The sequence below is a fragment of the Gossypium hirsutum genome, chromosome A09 (genome assembly GCF_007990345.1).
Source record: "Gossypium hirsutum isolate 1008001.06 chromosome A09, Gossypium_hirsutum_v2.1, whole genome shotgun sequence".
Lineage (NCBI taxonomy): Eukaryota > Viridiplantae > Streptophyta > Magnoliopsida > Malvales > Malvaceae > Gossypium > Gossypium hirsutum.
This window is the reverse complement of record NC_053432.1, coordinates 21,743,843-21,766,437: the sequence shown is the minus strand read 5'-3', so window position 1 is coordinate 21,766,437 and position 22,595 is coordinate 21,743,843. Positions and strand designations below refer to the sequence as shown.

General features: G+C 34.0%; 1 protein-coding gene across 2 annotated transcripts; it reads left to right on the top strand.

The window, feature by feature from the left end:
* Positions 1 to 17,426: 17,426 nt before the first annotated feature.
* LOC107932707 (scarecrow-like protein 8) lies at positions 17,427 to 19,783 on the top strand. 2 transcript variants are annotated; one of them, XM_016864787.2, is made up of 2 exons: positions 17,427 to 18,065; positions 18,186 to 19,783. In XM_016864787.2, the coding sequence occupies exons 1-2, from the start codon at positions 17,832 to 17,834 to the stop codon at positions 19,677 to 19,679; spliced, it is 1,728 nt and encodes a 575-aa protein (XP_016720276.2). In that variant the 5' UTR covers positions 17,427 to 17,831; the 3' UTR covers positions 19,680 to 19,783. The 2 variants fall into 2 exon arrangements, with proteins under 2 accessions (XP_016720276.2, XP_040932189.1); XM_041076255.1 differs by having other exon boundaries at positions 17,427 to 19,783.
* Positions 19,784 to 22,595: the final 2,812 nt, after the last annotated feature.

The following is a 22,595-nucleotide window of genomic DNA, read 5'->3' as shown; positions in this document are numbered from 1 at the left end:
TACCGATAAATAGGTTTGAGTATCGTTCTTTCATAGAGTTCTCGAGTTCCCAAGTAGCTTCTTCCATCCCGTGTTTGAGCCATAACACTTTTACTAAAGGAACCTTTTTTGTTTCGCAACTCTTTCACTTCACGAGCTAGGATACAAATTGGTTCTTCTTCATAACTCATATCGGCTCAAATTTCAACCTCGGAGGGACTTATTATGTGCGAAGGATCAGATCTGTAACGTCGAAGCATCGAAACATGAAAAACGTTATGGATCCTTTCAAGTTCAGGGGGTAAAAGCAACCTATATGCAACTGGACCAACTCGTTCGGAGATTTCATACGGCCCAATGAATCTCGGACTCAATTTGCCCTTACGGCCAAATCTGAGTATCTTTTTCCAAGGTGAAACTTTAAGAAACACTTTGTCTCCCACCTGATACTTAATGTCTTTTCGTTTCAAATCCGCGTACGACTTTTGAACCTCAAACAATCGTCATCATCAATTTGAAACTCTGATTCCATATTCGAAACACATTCAGCCCGTTTTGCAACCAGTTCATCATCGACTTTCTGAGCTTCACGAATTTGATGAATCAACAATGGTTTGGCCTTTAATTCTGCCACTAACACATTGTCGGATAGAACAGACAAGTATACATTCATCGCTCGTAAAGCAAACAGTGATTTACGACTTAAGGCATCCGCAACCACATTAGCCTTTCCCGGGTGATAGTCAATGACAAGCTCATAATCTTTCAACAACTAGAGCCAACGTCTTTGTCTCAGATTCAAGTCTCTTTGAGTCATCAAATATTTGAGACTTTTGTGATCCGAATATACATGGCACTTCTCACCAAATAAGTAATGTCGCCATATTTTCAAAGTGAACACGATGGCAGCTAGTTCAAGATCATGGGTCAGATAATTTTTCTCATGTGGCTTCAGTTGTCTCGACGCATAAGCTACAACTCGACCCTCTTGCATCAACACGCAACCCAACCCAAGTAGGGATGCATCACTATAAATGACAAACTCTTTGCCTGATTCGGGCTGCACTAGTACTCGAGCTTCAGTCAAACAAGTTTTCAGTTGATCGAAACTTTTCTGACACTTTTCTGTCCATTCAAACTTAACATCTTTCTGAAGTAGTTTCGTCATTGGTGTGGCTATCATCGAGAAACCCTTTACAAAGCGTCTGTAGTAACTGGCAAGTCCCAAAAAGCTCCGAACTTCAGTAATATTTCTCGGAGGCTTCCAGTTAAGTATGGCCGAAATTTTGTTCGGATCAACCCGAATACCCGATGCAGACACCACATGACCCAAGAAGCTAACCTCTCTTAACCAGAACTCACACTTACTGAACTTAGCATATAACTGCTTATCCCGTAAAATTTGCAACACTAATCCTAGGTGTTCAGCATGATCGGTTTCATTTCTCGAATAGACCAAAATATCATCGATAAACACAACTACAAACCGATCCAAATACGGTCTGAAGATCCGATTCATCAAATCCATAAATACCGCAGGGGCATTAGTGAGCCCAAACGGCATCACTAAGAATTCGTAGTGACCGTATCTCGTTCTGAAAGTAGTTTTGGGTATATCTGAATCTCGAATTCGCAACTGATAATAACCCGATCTCAAATCTATCTTTGAAAACACCGAGGCTCCCTTTAGTTGATCAAACAAATCATCAATACATGGTAACGGATATTTATTCTTTATTGTCACTTTATTCAGCTGACGATAGTCGATGCACAACCTCATGGTTCCGTCCTTCTTTTTCACAAACAATACTGGTGCACCCCAAGGTGAGAAACTTGGTCGAGCGAACCCCTATCCATCAACTAATGCAACTGAGCCTTCAACTCTTTTAACTCGGTTGGTGCCATACGATACGGAGCTATCAAAATCGGTGTAGTCCCAAGTACAAGCTCAATACCAAACTCTACCTCCCGAACAGGTGGTAAACCTGATAATTCTTCGGGAAAAACATCTGGGTATTCACAAACCACTGGCACAGATTCAGGCTTCTTTTCTAACTCTTTGTCATCAAGTACATACGCAAGGTATGCTTCACACCCCTTTCTTACATATTTCTGAGCCAACATCGATGATATTACAGCTAGCAACCTATTCAAGTCAGTAGACTCAACTCGGATTATCTCGTTATTTACACACCTTAAATCGATGGTTTTTCTTTTGCAATTTACAATTGCATCATGTACGGTCAACCAATCCATACCGAGGATAACATCAAATTCGTCAAACGGTAAAAGCATCAAATCGGCCGGAAAACAGGAACCTCGGATTACTAGGGGACATTTCTTGCACACTTTGTCGACAAGCACGTAACGACCCAAAGGATTTGACACCCGAATTACAAACTCAGTAGACTCAACAGGTAGAGTCTTACTGGATGCTAAGGTTTCACACATATAAGAATGAGTAGAACCAGGGTCAATCAAAGCAATCACATTAGTATCAAAGAGAGTAAAAGTACCAGTAATAACATCTGGCGAGGAAGCATCCTCGCGTGCGCGTATAGCGTAAGCTCTAGCAGGAGCACGAGCCTCAGATCCGGTTGTAGCATCTCTAGATCCTCTCTGACCGCCACTAGCATTGCCCGTATTTCTAGATGGTCTACCCCGAGCAGTAGTAGCACCAGGTTTCCCACTCTGATTTACATTCTGTTCAGACAATCTCGGGCAATCTTTAATAAAGTGGTCAGCTGATCCGCACTTGTAACAGGAGCGGTCATGGAATCTACAACTCCTCGAATGCCATTTACCACAATACTGACACTCCGTTCTGTCTCGACGATCATTTCCAACACTGGCGACCGAAGTGACTCGTGCACTCACAGGGGGTCGATCACGATCCCGTCTAGAAAAACCCGAAGTGTCTCTAGATCGCCTAAATCATCTCTAAATTTCTTCGATGACTGTTGAAAGGGCCTCCCTGAAGACCTCTTACGAAACTCCTTTGCTCCCATATCAGCTTTTCTTTTCTCCATACTGAGCTCCTCGGCTTTGCAAGCTCGCTCGACAAGTACCACAAATTCTCGGATTTCCAAAATGCCAACATACAGCTTTATATCATCATTCAGTCCATCCTCGAAACGTTTACACATCACGGCTTTTGAAGAAATGCATTCTCGAGCGTACCGGCTAAGCCTTACAAACTTTCGTTCATAATCGGTAACCGACATGGAACCTTGTTTAAGTTCAAGAAATTCCTTCCATTTTTGATCCATGAATCTCTGACTGATATACTTTTTCCGAAACTCGGTTTGGAAAAACTCCCAAGTTACTTGCTCTCTGGGCACAACAGAAGTCAACGTATTCCTCCAATAGTAGGCAGAATCACGTAGCAAGGAGATAGTACACTTTAGGCACTCGTCGGGTGTGCAAGATACCTCATCGAGTACCCGAATAGTGTTGTCCAACCAAAATTCAGCTTGCTCGGCATCATTGCTGTCCGTAGCTTTAAATTCAGTAGCCCCGTGTTTTCGGATTCTGTCAACTAGGGGCTTATTTGACCTTATTTGGTCAGTTGCCGGAGGTATTGTAGGTGCGGGGGTGGTATTAGTCGGGAATGGAGGTTGTGGAACAGCCGTATTAGTTCGAATGTATTGGTTGAACCAATCATTCATCACGCTATAAAAGCTTGTCTAGCTTCATCATTCGGATTACTAGCAATAGGTTGAGAGTCCGCCGGCGCTGTCCCTTGTGCGGGAGCAGGCGCTACACTCTCAAGATCATCAGCTACCGCTCGGTTGGGATCGGGATCCATTACTATAAATAAACACATTTTCAATTGTCAGAAATCACCACACTATCAAATAATCACATAATGGCATGTATAGCTAGACCCAAACGTATTACGGTAGTCCTAGAATCGACTAAACCGTAGCTCTGATACCAATAAAATTGTAACACCCCGTACCCGAGACCGTTGCCGGAGTCGAACATGAGGTGCTAACAGACTTAATTCATTTATTTTCACAGACCATTTTAAAAATTTCTAGACAAGCTGGCTAACTGCGTCACTGTTGCCTTAAAAATCATATCTTGAGTTCCAAAACTCGAAAACCAGTTTCGTAAATTTTACCTGAAACTAGACTCATATATCCATCTACAAATTTTTTTTCTAGAATTTTTGGTCGAGTCAATTAGTACAGTTTATTAGTTAAAATCTCCCCTATTTTAGGGTTCGACTACTCTGACCTTCATGCATTACGACTTAGATATCTCCTTGTACAGCTCTTCAATACTTATGCCGTTTGTTTCTAAAGAAACTAGACTCGAAAAGGAATCTGTACATATAGGGCATGACTTCTAATTATCTCTGGTTAATTTATAGTCAATTTCCAAAGTCGGAACAGGGGATCCAGAAATCGCTCTGGCCCTATTTCACGAAAACTTAAGCATCTCATAAAATACGGCTCATATGATCATTTCGTTACTTTCATATGAAAATATATTCATCAAGGTTCGATTACATAATTTATTCACTATTTAATTCCATTCCTACTATTTTTAGTGATTTTTCAAATCCACACCACTGCTGCTGTCAGCATCTGTTTTTAAGGTAAACTTTACCTATTTCATGGTTTTCCATGAATCAACTAGAATTTGTCATACAAAGCACCAAAATGATCATGATTAACCATTCCAATGGCTAATCGTTACCAAACATTTCCATACCTCTCAATGAACAACATACAAAACGATTATAATGCTATGCTCAAAGTATATATAAGCCATTTTCGCATGGCTATCCAAATTTATACAAAACCAAAGGGTACATGACCAACAATAACAAGGGTAGTCCTATACATGCCATTTTCAGAGTTCAACCAAAAGTGTACCAAAAGGGCTTTGATAGTGTGGACGACTTCGACTTCGACAATCCCGAGTCCGATAGCTGACGAACCAAAATCTATAAAACAGAGATTCAAAGAACGGAGTAAGCATTTAATGCTTAGTAAGTTTTGAGCAATGAAATTAGGCACAACTGAAGTATAGCATTCATATAACTAAACAGATAATTTCATATACACATATTCTCAAAAATCAGTCCTACTTCACATTTCCAACCCTCATATTCACACATAAGGGATCAACTTAACCAAAGGCCGGAAGCTCATTAATTGACTGAGCAAATAATATTTAAAAGCAATCAACTACTCCAATGCATATACGAAAGATACCTCATCGTTGGGATTTTACGAGCGTATTAATTGAAATTATTACAGCAAGATCGCTCATTCCCAAACCAAGTACCTTCGGAATTTAGCCGGATATAGCTACTTGCTCAAATGCCTTCGGGACTTAGCCCGGTTATAGTAACTCGCACAAATGCCTTCGGGACTTAGCCCGGATATAGTAACTGGCACAAATGCCTTCGGGACTTAGCCCGGTTATAGTAACTCGCACAAATACCTTCGGGACTTAGCCCGGATATAGTAACTCGCGCAAATGCCTTCAGGCTTAGCCCGGAATTAGTCACTAGCACAAATGCCTTCGGGACTTAGTCCAGTTATCATCCGAATATCCATGCACATATCAATAAATCATGACACATCTATATTTCATTTTCATAACTAGAATTCAAACACAAGTCACTTATCAAGCATTATCATTTTCGGCTCAATAGTTACATACAAAGAGCATGATTTTGATTTACTTAAAACATGATCTAATCGAATCATAATCTAAGATCCATTACTCAAAAACTTACCTCGGATGTTGTCGAATGATTTCGGAGGCTATTCAATCACTTTTTCCTTTCCCTTATCCAACTTTGGTCCTCTAAGCTCTTGAGCTAATTCAAACAAATTTAACTTATTAAAGTCTCATTATGCTAGCTTATGGCCGAATATGACAAGGAGTTTGATAGGTCATATGGCCACCTTTAGCTCAAATACAAAATGGTCATACGCATTTTTAATCACATTGAGCAATTTAATACAATTAATCTAACATTTCCTCATGTGCACCTTTATGACCGAATACACATATCATTAACCTAATATCAATTAACTAAGCACTTTAACAAATTCTCCTTGAGCCGATTATCTAAGTCAAGATAGATTCATCATTATGCTCGCCTATAACCGAATACATGCAACACCAATCTATCTCATGTGGCCGAATATGCATGTCTATGTTGAGGCCAATTATATGCTTAATACTTCCTACAAATATGGTTACTTGTATTGACTACATACCATTTTGTTTCAAGTTCAAAACTCGGCTAATACACATATATACACTAGTAATCAAATACTAACATTTGCACTTCACCTTACTACCATGTTTCATCCAAATAACATGAACAACAACCATATTTCTGTTCTACTTCCTACCATGGCCGAATGCATCAAGACACCATACCATTTCAATTTTGGTCATGGGTTAAACAAAGAACTTAATGTCTAACTCAAAAATGCTAAAAAGAAAATCCAAGAGTCATCAATCCACCATCACAGGTATCATTACAAAGCTTCACATTTAGCATGCAAATGACATCAACACAAATCCACCTTAGCCGAAACTTAACTCATCTTCATGCCTCATCACCACAACATCAAACACCAACCAAGAAGACAACACCCATGGTTGAATATCATCTCCATCACATAGCAAAGATTTAAACCATGGGCTAGGTAGAACTCAAGCTAACAACTAAAAACATGCATGAATCTCATGGAACAACATCAAACATACCTCCTCCTAAACACCAACCAACCGAACATGAAGCAAGAAAATCCTCTTCTTCTTCCTTCCTCAAGTCACGGCAATGGAGGAGTAGCCTAGCTCATTTTTTTTTCTTTTTCTCTTTCTCCTCCTACTAACCACTATTATTTTATTACCCATGCTCCTTATTTTATCATTCCTCCCATAAAACACTAACATAACATGTTTATGACATGTTTTACCCATCACATTTTGTCCACCCTCATTGTCATGGCCGGCCACTACCAATTAAGTGGGGAAATTGACATGCAAGTCCACCCTTTTTATTACATGCACTAATAGATCCTTATAGATTAACCTATCACATTTCAAAAGTGTCACACATAAGTCCTATTAACTAAATTCACATGCAATTAACTAAATCGAAGCTTAAAACTTTCACACATTCATATTCACATATTTTAGACAATAATTATCATATTCAAATAATTTGGTGACTCGGTTTAGCTGTCCCGAAACCGCTTTCCGACTAGGGTCACTTTAAGGCTGTTACAGTTACTTATATGGTTGCAGGTGCATTCATATGTCCCAAGAGTGACCATTCATATTACTAAAGTCATGCACTTGAGAAGCTCCTAGAATATTCAAGAACTAGATGTGATACAAGTGACCAATCATATGGTGTGCCAAATGCATGTCTCCATGTATGCCTTAATGAATAAGGATTCCTGAACACAAGAAAGGGAAGGTACTCATTAAATTTGGCCAATGTACCAGCCTATGCATGAACCGAATTGGGAGATGAATTTCCAAGAATTCATGTTGCCCGTTCAAGTATTTAAGTGTAACAACCCGTTTTTCAGTGGTATAAAAAATAGTGGTTTCGAGGCTATAAATCCAACGAGTAAGTTCGTAAATATTATTATTTAATGTTTACGAGTCAAATATGGTTTTAAAAAGATTTTTGATATGATAATTTATGCTATTCGAGTGATTAATTAAGTTCAAGTGGTAAGACCCTAAGGTCAAGTGGTTTTAGAAAATGAGATATCGGGACCTCGTTTCTATAAACCAAGCCGTAAATATTTTTATAAATATTTACGAAGCGTCATTAAGGTTGTAGTAAAATTTCATTAAGAAATTTTCATGTTTTGATAATAAATTAAGCAAAAATGACTAAATTATAAAAGGTGCAAAATGTAGTAAATATAGCATTTTAGTGGTTTAATGGCTTGATTATTAAATTAGAAAGGACCAATGTAGTAAATAGTACTTAGTATTAACATTGGACGGCACTATGTATTAAAATTATAAAATATTATATGTTTTAATGGAAAATTGGTAAATTTTAAGAAATTAAAACAAAATTAAAAGAAGAAAAAGCCATTTCTTCATATTTTCAATTCACCATGCTGAAACACCATGGAACTCAACTTGGGAGGTTCGACCATTTTTAATTCTCGCATGTAAGCCCATTTTGATTCCGTTTCTTATAATTTTTATGTTTTTGAGATCGTTGCAACTAGGTCTAGCTAGCCCATACCTTCGTTTTTGAAACTGTTAAATATTTTGAATGTTGTCATTGATGAATTTATGTGATTTTAGATGTTAAATGATGAATTTTAAGTGTTGGTTGATATTTGAAAGTATTTTGTTTGATGAATTTGTCAATTAGGAACTCAATTGTTAAAATAGTAAAAATTCAGGGATTTGTTCTGAAATTATTGGATAAATGGGCTGAGCTGGATGCCATCAATATTCGGCTATTATGAATTTGCAGTAAAAAATGGTTAATTTGCATGTTTTAGGTTTAGGGACTAAATTGAATAAAAATGAAAAGTTGAGGGCAATTTTGTGAAAATGTCAAAAATGACTAAATTGCATAAAATAAATTTTTTTACTATCTAAATTAATGAATTGAATGAAATTATTAATTTAGATCAAGATTGAGTGGAAAATCGAGAAGAATGAAAAATTACCAAAATGCCCATGAAAAATTACCAAAATGCCCTTGTACTTTGACATTTCTGCAATTTAGCCAAGTAAGTTCGTAGGTTTAGAATTTAATATCAGTATGAATTATTATGTAGATTATCATTGAACAACTTATATATTTATTTTTAATTGTCGATAATTAATAGTAAATTGAGATATATTATTGAATTTTATACTCGGTTGGATTGAAAGCGAGATTAGAGTACAATCGTGATTTGGTGTGTTATGGGGGATTGGAGTGGAGATGAAATTGGAGGGAGATATCGGTATATTACCCAAGTAAACTGAGGTTCAGCATTTATTATGGACTCTCGCGTTATACTTTCTGTTTGGCGTGATTTGGGTAGATAAACTCTTATGAGCTTCTATTCAGCTCTTATGAACTTCTGTTGGCATGTTTCGGGTGGACCAGCTCTTATGAGCTTCTGTTTGGCATATTTCGGTTGGATCAACTCTTATAAGCTTTTGTCTGGTGTGTTCAGTCTATCTGACAATGTACTCTTATCCGTAAGTCGTTCTTCGAATAGAAAATCTCGGTAAGATAATTTGTTTAATGAATTTGAAAGATTTGTTATTTATTGAATATTGATTTGAACATAAATAAATTCATCGATTGAGATTGTGGATAATGCTTAGCTTTGTGCTAGGCTTATTGTTGCATTATGTTATGTTTAACATTAATGATATACATTGAAATGGTAAGTGGTCGAAAATATGCTTATGTTCATGAAAAAGTGGTAAGATTCAAAGGTATATTTTCTTATGAAATGGTTTATCATGTGATTAACCCCAAATGAATTATATACATAAATACACTAACTTGTGTATTGATGATGGTGATTAAGCTTATGTCAAGCGCAAATGATAAAATTAAAACAAAAAAAACACTTAAAACCCGTCTCCTCATCATATATCTTAATACACACAAATACCCCAATCGCACACATCCCAACACCATATTCGAGATCAACAAAAAAGAAGTAGAGACAAAATCATAACCAGGGAGTAACAGATTCAATTAGTGACAAAATAAACAAAGAAAGAAAACCAAAAACAAAGAACAATGGAAAAAGAATGGAAAACACCACTGCCAATAAAAGGGAACAAAAGAGAAAGAAAGAAATAATAAAATAATACAAATAAAAAATTTAAAGAAAACGACGTGAAAGGGATGAGGGAAAACGTGAGGGTTTAATCTTGAAAAACAAAATTAATAAATAAAACTTCCTTTATTTAAAAAAAAAACCAGATCCTATCCCCTTAACCATCTATTAGAGATTTTTTCTCATGAGTTTAAAACAAAAATAATTTCACTTTACACGCAAAAAAATTTGAACACAAAATCAAAAGGTATATAGAAACTTAACCACTACGCTGCTCAACTAATCATTGTCATTAAATAAGCATATGTTAAAAAAAAGGGGTTTAGGCAAAAATAGCAAAAATATAAAGCAAAATATTTAAACTCAAAACTTCACACACACTATCCACATCCCTTAACCATCGGACCAAATTAATTCTCTTGACAAAATATTCACCATCTTAACTTAAAATTCGAATGTGACCACACTAGGTTTCACTAACCCAATTTTTTCTACCTCGATTTTTGGGATGTGACATGAATAATATAACTTATTTTATTTACAAAATGACATTTTTATAATTTTCTTAATTGAGTTAGTGCTTAGTTGACTCGTGACACTAATTCAATCAATTGTTTAATTAATAGTATAGATATAAAATTGACTTAAATAATATAGTATTCATAATAAAATTAAAACGTACAAAATATATCTAGATAAAGTTTTAGTTAAGTGGTAACAATAAAATTTTATTGACCTAAATGTCATGAGTTTAAATCTCACATTTTGCAAACTTTTTACTGTCTTTTTAATTAAATAAGCAGACTAAAATACCCTTAAATAATATAAGTTATTTTAATTACAAAAAGATATTTTTGTAATTTTTGTAACCGAATTAATATTTGATTGACTCGTGACACCAATTCAATAAAGGGTTTAAATAATAATATAGATTATAAAATTAACTATTTGCAATACTTATTATAACATTTCGTTTTAATTGCAACAAATTATTAATGGTTAATTTCGAAACTATTTTAAACGTTTTACGCATATTAGCCATAATAGTTAGTATTGTTCTAGTATTGCTCATTCTGGTCGAAACATTCTATTCCCGTCGTAAATTAGAATAATAAATTTTAGGTTCTGTTCTAGTATAAGTTCTGATTGATATTGGTCACACTGGATTTCGTCTGTATCGGATAAAATATAGTGTATCAGTCTATATTAAAAAATTTATTTTAAAATATATTTTAAATTTTAAATTAAGATTTTTTTTATTAATTTATTTATTTATTTGTATAACAATATAAGGATAAATTGTACATATAGTCACTCAATTATAAATTTTTTTTAATTTAGACACTCAAAATAAAAACTTTACAATTTAAACACGTACGTTATATAATTTGTTCATTCTTGTTAAAAATTTTAACGAATGACATGTGAATCAATCATTAAATGTCACATTACATAATTTATCATAAATGTTACATACCATTTTAAAAAGACACAAATATAATTTACATAATTCTAATTATTAACCAAAATAAAACATTTTATTATTTTATGGGTTTGGGTGTCGACCCAACCCAACACCGTCCTAAGTTGTCTCCTCATAGGTCAAGTGAGCCGCTTGCACAAGACAGCCACTGCCCCTGAGCCGAGCCCCGACCAGGCCCAAAACTCGAACCTACTTTAAACCCCATTTCCTAGAATATAATTGTAAAGCTTAAAAATTATTAAATCTCTTCCTCATGTTTCTTTCGTTTTTTCCTTTGATATTTTTCTAGTTTGAAAATAACTTGAGTTTACCTTTTTCTATTGTAGTTCAGGGTCTTTCCTTCTTAGCTCTTTTAAAATGATAAAAATTCCCTCCAATCTTTTGCACATTTTAATAAGGGTGTTTTGCTTTCTATTTAATTTCGTTACTGACTTTTTCTTGATAAGATGTTCTAAGTGTGGGGGCTTATTTTATTTCCCGGTTTTCTTAATATATTTAAAATTTTAAAAAAAATTATTTTGAATTTATTGAATTATGAATTGTTATATAAACAGTAGGAGATGATTTTATTGTTTAGTTTATGAAATAATTTTTTTAGCTTGTTTATTTTGAATGTGTTTAATAATGAATTGCATTTGTAAACTTTATTAAATAATATTTTATATAATTGATGAGGTTTTTTTTTTTAAAAATTTAAAATCTACTGAGATTTGAACTCATGCCATTGATATTTTTAAAATATACTTTTATGAGTATTTTATATTTGAGATTTATTTAATCTCATTACTTGATATTTATAAATATTTTTATATACATATGTAAAATGTTTTTAAAAAATAGCAATAAATCTAAAATAGTATATCGAAATCGACCAGTATCGATATATCTATTGATACGGTACTAACTAAAAATTTAGGCCCATTCATTGGGCTGGGCCAGGCCGGGCCCAAAAAGTAGGCCTAAAATTTTGCCCAAGCCCGACCCAAATAAAAATACTAAAACCCGGGCCTGGCCCGGCCTAGCCCAGCCCGCCCGTATTTATTTTTATATTATTTTATATAATTTTTAAATATATATAATACATCAAAAATACTAAAATAAATCAAAATAAATATTTTCCAACAAATTGAAAATAAATTTTAAAAAATATGTAGACTTAAATAGCACTAAGATAGATGTAAATTAACAAGCAAATACCTCTAAAATAATAATAAAATTAACAAATACCTTTAAAATAATAACAAAATTAATAATAAAATAAGTTTTATACAATATCCAAATAATAACAACAAAATAGGAGGAACTAATAGTAATATGGTAGCAAAATAGGGAGAAAACAACAAGAAAATAACATTCAAAAACAAAAAAAAAATAGCAAATTTTTTTTGTCATTTAGTGAATTCGGGCTGGGCCCAAAAATACCTTACCCGAGGCCCAACCTATTTTTTAAACGGCCTCATTTTTTTGTCCAAGCCTATTTTTCGGGCCTATATCTTTGCTCAAATCCTCCCACATTTCGGGCGTGCTTTCGGGCCGGCCCGGCCTGGATAACCCGACCCATGAGCAGGTCTAGTACTAACTATCTTGATATCAAGCGTCCCTTAAACCATTTTTTCTAAAAAATTACAAATTTGAGTATATGATCTATAAAATAAATGTAAAAAAAAGAGATTATTTAAAAAAATTCACCAATTTAATTTTAACTTAATTAATATCAATATTATTATTCGGGAGAAAAAATATAAATTTGAATATGTTAAAAAGCAATATCGAACAATTTACTTAAAAGTTGGAGAGGAGGTGTGAAGTTATTTTAAAAAAACCCTCCTTTTCCCAAAAATGCAAAACCACATTCTCCGGCTTTATGTTCACCATTGCCGCCTTTAAATGTACCAAATCTAAGGATTAACTTGGCAGCGGTGAACTACAGCATTTTCTGGTGTAAACAGCAAAATAAAAGCGTAAAAGTACAGAAAAGTTTAAAAAAAAGGGTTAGACCTATCACATTTTTCATTCCCTGTTAGGCAGAGAGGCTAACTGGGAAATTTGATGGGACAGAACCCTAATTTTGACCTGGTCCCTAATTCACAGATAGCTGTTAAAAGGTCAGTTCGGGGTGAAGAATGGGCCATATGAGCACCAGGATTCTTTTTATAAAAATAATATTAAAAAATAATTAAATATAAAAATTGTATTAATACATATTAATTATGAATATGTAATATTTTTTCGGTGAATATCAGTTTTGTCTGACTAGTTAGTGGCACCACCCTATTTTTTAAAATAATTTTTTATTGATATTATTTGATACAATGACTGTACTAAATTGAAGTGTTATAAATCAAAATGTTTAAAGATCCAATATTAAACTTTCCCTTTTAGATAAGTTATTATAAAAAAGAAAAAAAACCTTAAAAGGGGCGACACCAAATATATTTTAAGGGATAATTGCTTCATAAACTCTTTTTTGCTTATTATTTTTGTAAGGTGCTTCTATTTTTTTAAAAATAACCACTTTAATCCCTCTCATAGCCTTATTATATGAAACCTCTTCTATTTCAATTTTTTTACAAGGAAAAGATGGTGGCTAAATTTTAATTTCAATCCCTCTATTATTTTGAAATTATAATATAATGGTTACTTTTTAGTTTTAGGATTTCGAAATAAATCTCAATCACATCCTTTTAAGACCCTTTACTATTTATAATTACAAAAATCTCACATCAAATATTTAATTTTTACAATTTGGTCTCTTTTGGACAAAAATAACAATTTACACTTTGCAATCTAGTCTCTTTTTTTTATATATCTAAACTTAAAATTTATCAATTTAATACTAATTTCTTTAAGCACTCATCAATGACAACTTTTAGAAACTTTAATAGTTTTTACAAATTGACACATGAACTAGTTAAATCAAGCTCTCATGACCTCAAAAACATACAAATTACAAAAAAAAAAAGAAAAAAAAGATTAAATTGAACATACCAATTAATGGCTGAAAGGTTGAAGCTTTAACAATGGCTTCTTAAGTTTTCTTTTAAGTATTTTCGGGGGGAAGAAGATGGAGAAATAAAGATAACAGCACTTAAATTATCTTAGATTTATTCTTAATTAATTTAAATTAACTTAATTAATCATTAATTAATTAAACTATAATCACAATTAATTAAAGTTAGTGGAAATATACATCATTCTCCACTATATAATATACTAAGATGGTCAAAAGGTAAAAAAAAATTAAAAAAAAAACTAAGATGGTTTAATTACTATTTTAAACCCTTAGCAATATAAAAAACTATAATTAACTATTATATCGACAAAATTACTGGTCCAAACTTTCATTTTAATTACTATTTTGAACCCTTAGCAATATAAAAATCTATAGTTATTAGACTTTTACGATTTAGCCTTTGTATCTTAATTAACTATCATATCGACAAAATTACTAAACCAAACTTTCATAAACTTTCATACTAGTCTCCTAAATATTAATATTTAATATTTACTAACTTGATTTATGGTAATGGGATTTTGAAATTGTCGTTTTCAGCACTACTGAAAAATAGACTATTACAAGTGGCATCATTGCCATTCACTGGAGTGGAGGAGTTGACAGGGTTGGCATCATTATTTTTGCTAATGGGATTGTAGGTAACATTATTCTATTTCTGAGACATTTTTGATCCACGCTCATTGAACCAATTGTTGATACAAGGTACAAAATGTATGGAGGACAAGAAGGAGATCATGATGGTGCAGAGGAGTTCCTAAAGAGGCCGAAAGCTAGAACAATGACAAGAGGACAAGCTACTTAAGGAGATAATTGCTCAAAGTAACCTTAGGGTGTTAGGAGATCCATCCTTTCTTCATCGTTTTTCAGGGATTTATAGGAGAGGTTCTCTTGTCCTCTAGTATGATGTGGCTGGATAAGCATTCAATTCCACCAAATGTGTAAAGGATATTCACAAGCTTATATCATGGGACCTTATCAATACAAAGTTATTTTGCCTAAATGGGCACCTTATCATATCATGTGTGTGTTCACACTTGGAGAGTCTTCATACCTAAAAAAAGGTGAATGACTCCCTCCAAAAGTGTTGAAGGCAAGTGCCCTGTCAAGACATTATTTCAAATAGGGTCAACATAGAGGTTAATGGTGCGTTCAGTGTTGACACGTATTCAAGTGGCAAAGGGGTCTGATAATATCTAAAGAAATAAATACATTAAATTTATTTTACATTAGATTTATATAATTATTTGTGTATATAACATGTAAAAATAAAATAATGTTACATTGATAATGATGTCAATAATTTATAAAAATAAAAAATCAAATCAAATTTTCGTTGTACAAAATTAAAATTTATATATGATATTACATCTTATGTTAAATCAAACTTTCATGCATAAGATAGTATTTTTGAAAGTTGAGTGGTAAATAAGTTTTTATGCTTTATTTGGGAATGAATATTTTAAGGTCGGGGCATGGCCAGCGTAGCCAACTTTTATGGGTTTCAAATTCTAACCTCAGAAACAGACATATGGTGCGCAACTAACACGTGTCGGTAAATTCGCCAGAATCAACCCGGAATTGTCTGTTTAGACTTACGACGAAAACCTAGACACTGGAATATTGAATCAGCGAACCAAGTTATGAGAAGTTTTCCATCTGACCAGGCAGTCACCCTGAGTTCCTTCAAAGCTTAGCCTCATTTTTCCACGTATTCTAGGGACTGCTTTCCTTACTTGCTTCCCCCCCCCACCCTTTTGGCCTTTTTTCTTAAACAGTTGGTAACTGTTCTGTCAGGTGATCAAATACCCAACAAAGATCATTAGAATTTCACTCAATTGAAATTCACGTCCGATGATCATATCCTTCGCGTGGAATCACATTTCACTTTTATTTTGGGTAAACTCCCCATTTGGTCACCAAACTTTTAAGCCACTTTCATTTTGGCCATCCAAAAAGAAATCCTTGCAATTTCATCATTCAATTTCTAAGGCGTTTTCATTTTAGTCACTCAAGCATTAAATCTTTAATAGTGGTTGACTGTACACCATATTATATTTACACTTTTATTTTGGTCACCAAATGTTTAGGACGCTTTCTTTTTAGTCATAAAAAATCATTTTGTAAGTATTGATTAGGGTAAAAAAATATTAAAGATTAAAGTGAAAAAGCTATAGAAACTAAAATAATACATTAAAAAAATTTTATATTGTATTTATTTACTTCCTTGTTGAAAGTTCCATTTTTTTTTCAATATTGAAAAATTATATTTTAGAACATTCAAAATTAATTAAATAAATTGTTGAAAATTTTTATCCTTGATAGTGTCACCCAATTTATTACCGTAATATTGAAATTTATCAAATTAATTAATTTAATTTCCTTCTAAATTTTGAAATTTTATTTTATGTTTTCAAATTATCCTTAACAAAATCAACTAAAAAATTCATATTTAATAACTGTCTACGAAACTTAAATTTATTTTGATTATTCTTTTCATTATTTAATATGAGTTATTCGAGTTGATTTTGCTAAAGATAATTTAGAAGCATAAAATAAAATTTTAAAATTTAGATGGAGTTTTAATTAATTAATTAATTAATTTTAATATTATAATAATAAACCGGTTGATACTATCAAGATTGAAAAAAATTAGAATTTTCAAGAATGGGATAAACAAGTACAATTTGCCAAGTTTTTAATGCATTATTTTAGTTTCTATCGTTTTTTCATTTTGATACTTTTTTTTACTTGGATAAAGACTTTAAAAACATTTTTTTGGGTGACCAAAATAAAAGTGACTTAGAAATTGAGTTATAAAATGAAAGTGTAAATATGATGTGACATGATTTGGTGTGTACAGTGAGTTGCGGTTAAGGATTTAATATTTGAGTGGCTAAAATTAAATTATCTTAAAAGTTGAGTGATAAAATTACAAGTTTTTTTTATGTGACCAAAATGAAAACATCGTAAAAGTTGGGTAAGCACCTGGGAAGTTTACCCTTGCATTCTCTGTACCTCAATTCCCATTGCTACGTGAGTTAAATCTCGAGAAAAAACGCGTGGCATTTGTTTTCAAACAGCTCGCACTGAAGCTAATATCCGTGTTATGGAGGGAGAGCTGGTCTTCACTAAAAGCAATCACCGAACGCTGTTATAAAAAAATATCAAGAACCGCCAAATCACAAAGGTGATTAACGGCTGTGATCTGATTGCTTTGGTTCATCAAAATGAAAAAAGTATTTAATATTTACATTTCTTCATTAATTTAAATATAAAACCAGAAACCACCAAAACCGGACGGGTAAGAGCTGGTTGGATTTTGGAAACCCCTTCTTTCTTTTATATATATATTTATCTTCTCCATTAATCCATCTCCGTTGGATTCAGGAGAATCTTTTGTACGCCATAATCGAAGCTCTATCTCTCGAGTCTTCAATCATGAGTTTCTTCAAAAGCTAATTCACGTTATTCTTATTTCATTCATTTATTTTTCTTCTTTGAATCCGCTCTCTGAGGAGAGAAAAGAGAGGGGAGGGAAATGACATCGGGGTTCTCCGGGGGTGGCACAGAGTTTTACGGTAGAATAGCAGGCGGATCCGTCTCTAACAGTGGCACCATGAGCAACAACCAACCCACTGCACCGTACGGGACACATGGAATCTTCATGGACCCTAAGTCTCAAATCGTGAACAGGGCCGCACCCGGTTTCGTCGGGAAGCGAACACGAGCTGACTTCAATAACCACGGCCTCAATGATCTTAATCCCCGTCCAGTTAAGCCCAGAAATTACCAGCACGCTTATCCGATTTCTCCCTTATCGCCTATAGATTTCTCGTGCAACATATTACCGGACGTTACATGTAATTTCTCGCCTTCTTCTTCCATGTCGCAGCGATACGGGGTGCCGGTTTTACAGCAGCTGAGGCGGCAGCAACTTCCTCTCGGTATCAGCTCCGGAGCCACAATCCAGGCCATGAACCCTGGTTTCTCAAGCGCTCAGTACTTGAACTTGGTGCAAGCACGAGTGGTCCAGGCGCAAGACCCGGAAAATAAGATGATGAATCAGCTTCAAGAGCTGGAGAAACAGCTACTAGACGACGACAACGAGGAGGAAGGAGATGCCGTTTCGGTGATTACCAATAGCAACAGCGAATGGTCAGAAACTATACAACCCTTGATCAGTTCGAGCAGCCCTAACAAGCAGATTGCCACATCGCCTACTTCTTCAACTACTTCATCCTCTTCGTCCACATCATCGGTGGCTTCTCCAGTTTCTATTTGTTCAAAGCAGAAAATAATGGAGGTTGCATCAGCTATTTCCGACGGTAAAACTGACGTCCTAAACGAGATCCTGGCCCGATTAGCTCAACTTGCTAATGCTAAAGGGAATTCAGAGCAGAGGTTGACGGAGTGCATGTTGTTGGCTCTAAAATCGCGGCTCAACTCCGTAGAAAGCTCGCCACCGGTGACTGAGTTGTTCAGCAAGGAACACGCTACAGCGACTCATTTGCTCTATGATCTGTCTCCTTGTTTTAAGCTCGGGTTCATGGCTGCTAATCAGGCTATCCTCGATGCCACTTTGGACCAACCAAGCTGTAAGAAGTTACATATTATAGATTTTGATATTGGGCAAGGAGGGCAGTATGCAACTCTTCTCCACGCGCTCTCGGAGCGTGGGAGAGGGAACCCTGCCATGATAAAGATCACTTGTATTGCTGATAATGGTGGGGATGAGAGGTTGAAGGCGGTTGGTTTTAAGCTGAGTCTAGTTGCTGAGCGGTTCGGAGTTCGTTTAAAATTTAATGTGGTACCGAGTCTTAAACTCAGCGATCTGAGTCGAGAGTCACTCGGCTGCGAACTCGACGAGCCTTTGGCTGTCAATCTCGCGTTCAAGCTTTATCGAATGCCGGACGAGAGCGTATCAGTGGAAAATCCGAGAGACGAGCTTCTCCGTCGCGTGAAAAGATTGGCGCCGTGCGTGGTAACGATAGTGGAACAAGAGATTAACACCAATACGGCGCCGTTTGCCTCAAGGGTGGGAGAAGCAGTTGGATATTACGGAGCTTTGTTTGAGTCGATTGAGTCGACCTTTGGGAGGGAGAACTCAGAACGAGTGAAGGTGGAGGAAGGTCTGTTGCGCAAAATTGTCAACTCTGTTGCGTGTGAAGGGAGGGACCGCGTTGAAAGATGCGAGGTTTTTGGGAAGTGGCGGGCCCGGATGAGCATGGCGCGGTTCGAGTTAAAGCCGCTGAGTGAAAGTGTTGCAGAGTCGATGCGTGCCAGACTCAATTGTGGTAACCCGGGATTCACCGTTAAAGAAGAAAACGGAGGGATTAGCTTTGGTTGGATGGGCCGAACTCTCACCGTCGCATCAGCCTGGCGTTAACTTCACCTTTTTCTCTCTAATATTGTTATTAATTGCTAGAAGAAAAAGCGAACAAAATTCCAGCAAACCCAAATAATAAAAACTTGTGTTTGGATTCCTCGAAATATTCTCCGCCTGCATTTTATTTAATATTTTTCCCCCCAATGCAGCATGGGGTGGGCCATAGGGTGGAGTTTGCCTTTCACAGGGAGGGCTCCACTATGAAGATCTATTTTATGATTCTTTATTTTATTTCGTAGTTTTAAGTATTTATATTTAGATATTTAAAATGAAAGCATATAATACTGGTTTTTTAGGATTAGATATTGAAATTGTCGTGCAAACCACAATGGCAGAGGCTTCACGTGCACATGTTTGGATTTGATTTTAGACCTTTTAATTTTTGTTTGGTTTTCAGTCAATTTCTTGTTTTAAGAAAAGAAAATTTGTATTATATATAATTGATATTGATAACTATTACAATAAAAAAAAGTGCATGATTTATTTTTAATGATTTTTGAAGTTATAATAGTTCTCATTTGATTTTTTAGAATAAAAAAATTTTACACAATGAAAATTATCTTGGCTTAATTATTTATTTTTTTACTAAAAATTTAAAGGTTACAATTTACTCAAAGTTTTTGCACCGTTTATATATTTGAAAGTTAATCTCCATACTTTTATTTTCAGAAACTTAGTGTTTCTATTTTTCAAATTTAATAATTTAGATTTATTTGTTAACACTTATAAAATTCTTTTTTATTGGTATGACATTTTAAAAAAATAAAATAAAATTGGTATCCATGTAACAAAAAAATAACATTGTAACGAAATAAAATTTAATAAAGAAATTTAACGGTGCTAACAATTCTTAAAAATTCACATAATCATTTTATTTAGAATAAAATATTTAGACTAACTAATGACATTATAAAAGTTGAGGTATCAAATTATGTCAAAATTAAAGTATATAGATTAAATCTTAAATTTGAGAGAAATATAGTGTCAAACTAGCTTTATTTGATAAATTGTTTTGATATAATAAAAAAATATTTTTGAATAAATAAATTATTAAGTTCAAAACATTAAAAATCATTTCAACACTTCCAAACATCTTAGAAAATGTTTTGAACAATTACAATTTTTGGACAAATTTCAAAAATCGTTTTAAACTCTTGAACTTGATTGAAAAAATTTTAAATCGATTGAAAAATTGTTCCCTACATGAAGTATCGCTATTTTCCAAAAAGTATCGGTACCCATATGATTTTTATCGATACCATATTTTTTATTGATACCAAAATTGCTTACTGTCTTGAAAAAAATTTGAACAAAAGTAAAACAATATCGATACTTTTCAAAATATATCGATACATATTAAATTTTATTGATACCACTTTTGCATTCTAACTTGATGATTTTTCAAACATTTACAAAAAGCATCTATACCCACTAAAAAATATCAGCACCTTTGATAAATGGTCTTTGGTATCGTTGAAAACTAACTTTAATATTCACTGAATCAAACATTAAATGCTACTAGTATCGATACTTTTTATTGCAGGTGAATTTAATGATCTAGTATTTTCATCCTCAACTACTCTATTTATTTTCTCAACAGCCACAACAGTTGGAAATGAATTAGAGGGTATAAATACTAGCTTCCAAAGGTCCTACAACAACAAGAAAGAATATTCAAACAAAAAGATCAATCAAACAACCTTTGTGCTAAATATTTCCATGCTTTTCTTTCATACACTTGTGAGCTTCATTGCTATTCTATTAGCTCAAGTATTTTTCTTTGTACTTGAGCTGAATTTGCAAACACTTATTGTAAAGATTATTTCTTTGTTTGCTTATTTGTATCTATTTGAGAGGGTTTGTGTCTTAAGGTTTAGGTAGAAACCTTAAGGGAATTTGTAAGGTTAAACCTTGTCCTCAAAGGTTGTCAAATTAGTGAATTTGAGAAAATTCTTAGTAATGGAAAGCTAAGGTAATGGAGTAGGAAATTGGGGCCAAACCACTCTAAATTATTGTGTTCAATTTTTTATCCTTTCTCTCTAGCATTCACAAAATTTTTAAAAGCCAATTCACCCCCTCTTGGCAATTTTGGTTTGATTATTTGAGCTAATAATTAGTATCAAAGCTAGTATCTATTTGACGGTTTTACAACCAAGAGAAGATCCTTAAGGTAGCTTAACTTTCAGCCAATCAATCCATAAGAGATGACAACTACATCTGATTCAGTTTTTCTTGGAGAATCTCAATCTATCTCCAAGCATCCTTATTTCTATGATGCTAACTATTCTTATTGGAAGACATGAATGATGTTGTCCATACAAGCGAATGATCTTGCCGTATGAGACATCATCACAGACAATCCCTCCATACCTCTCAAGCAAGAAAGAGAGCTTCTTATTACAAATACCAAGAAATAGTGGAATGAGGAAGATATAAGAAGTATTCAGTTGAATGCCAAGGTTATGTACACCTTATTTTGTGCACTTGGCCTGAAAAAATATAGTATAGTTTCATCTTGTTCCAATGCCAATGAGATATGAGATAAGCTCAAATTCACACATAAAGGTACCAGCCAAGTAAAGAAGTCTAAGATTGGAATTCTTACTCTAAATTATGAAACCTTCAAAATGAAGCCCAGGGAAGTTATCAAGGTGATGTCTGATCGGTTTACTATCATCATCAATGGATTGAAGTATTATGGGAAGATATATCCAAAGAAAGAGGTGATAAGAAAGATGCTTTGAAGCTTTCCTAAATCATGGGAAGCTAAAGTGACTGCAATTGAAGAAGAAATAATTTAGAGATATTGACTTTGGAAGAGCTCATCGATTTTTTGCTTACACATGAAATGAGGCCCAATGAAGGGGTTGAAGAAACCAAAATTATAAGAAAAAGGTTGCTGTTGCTCTCAAATCC

Excerpts from the sequence above, each read along its gene's own strand:
- LOC107932707 (XM_041076255.1), top strand. The coding sequence starts at position 17,832 with ATGACATCGGGGTTCTCCGGGGGTGGCACAGAGTTTTACGGTAGAATA.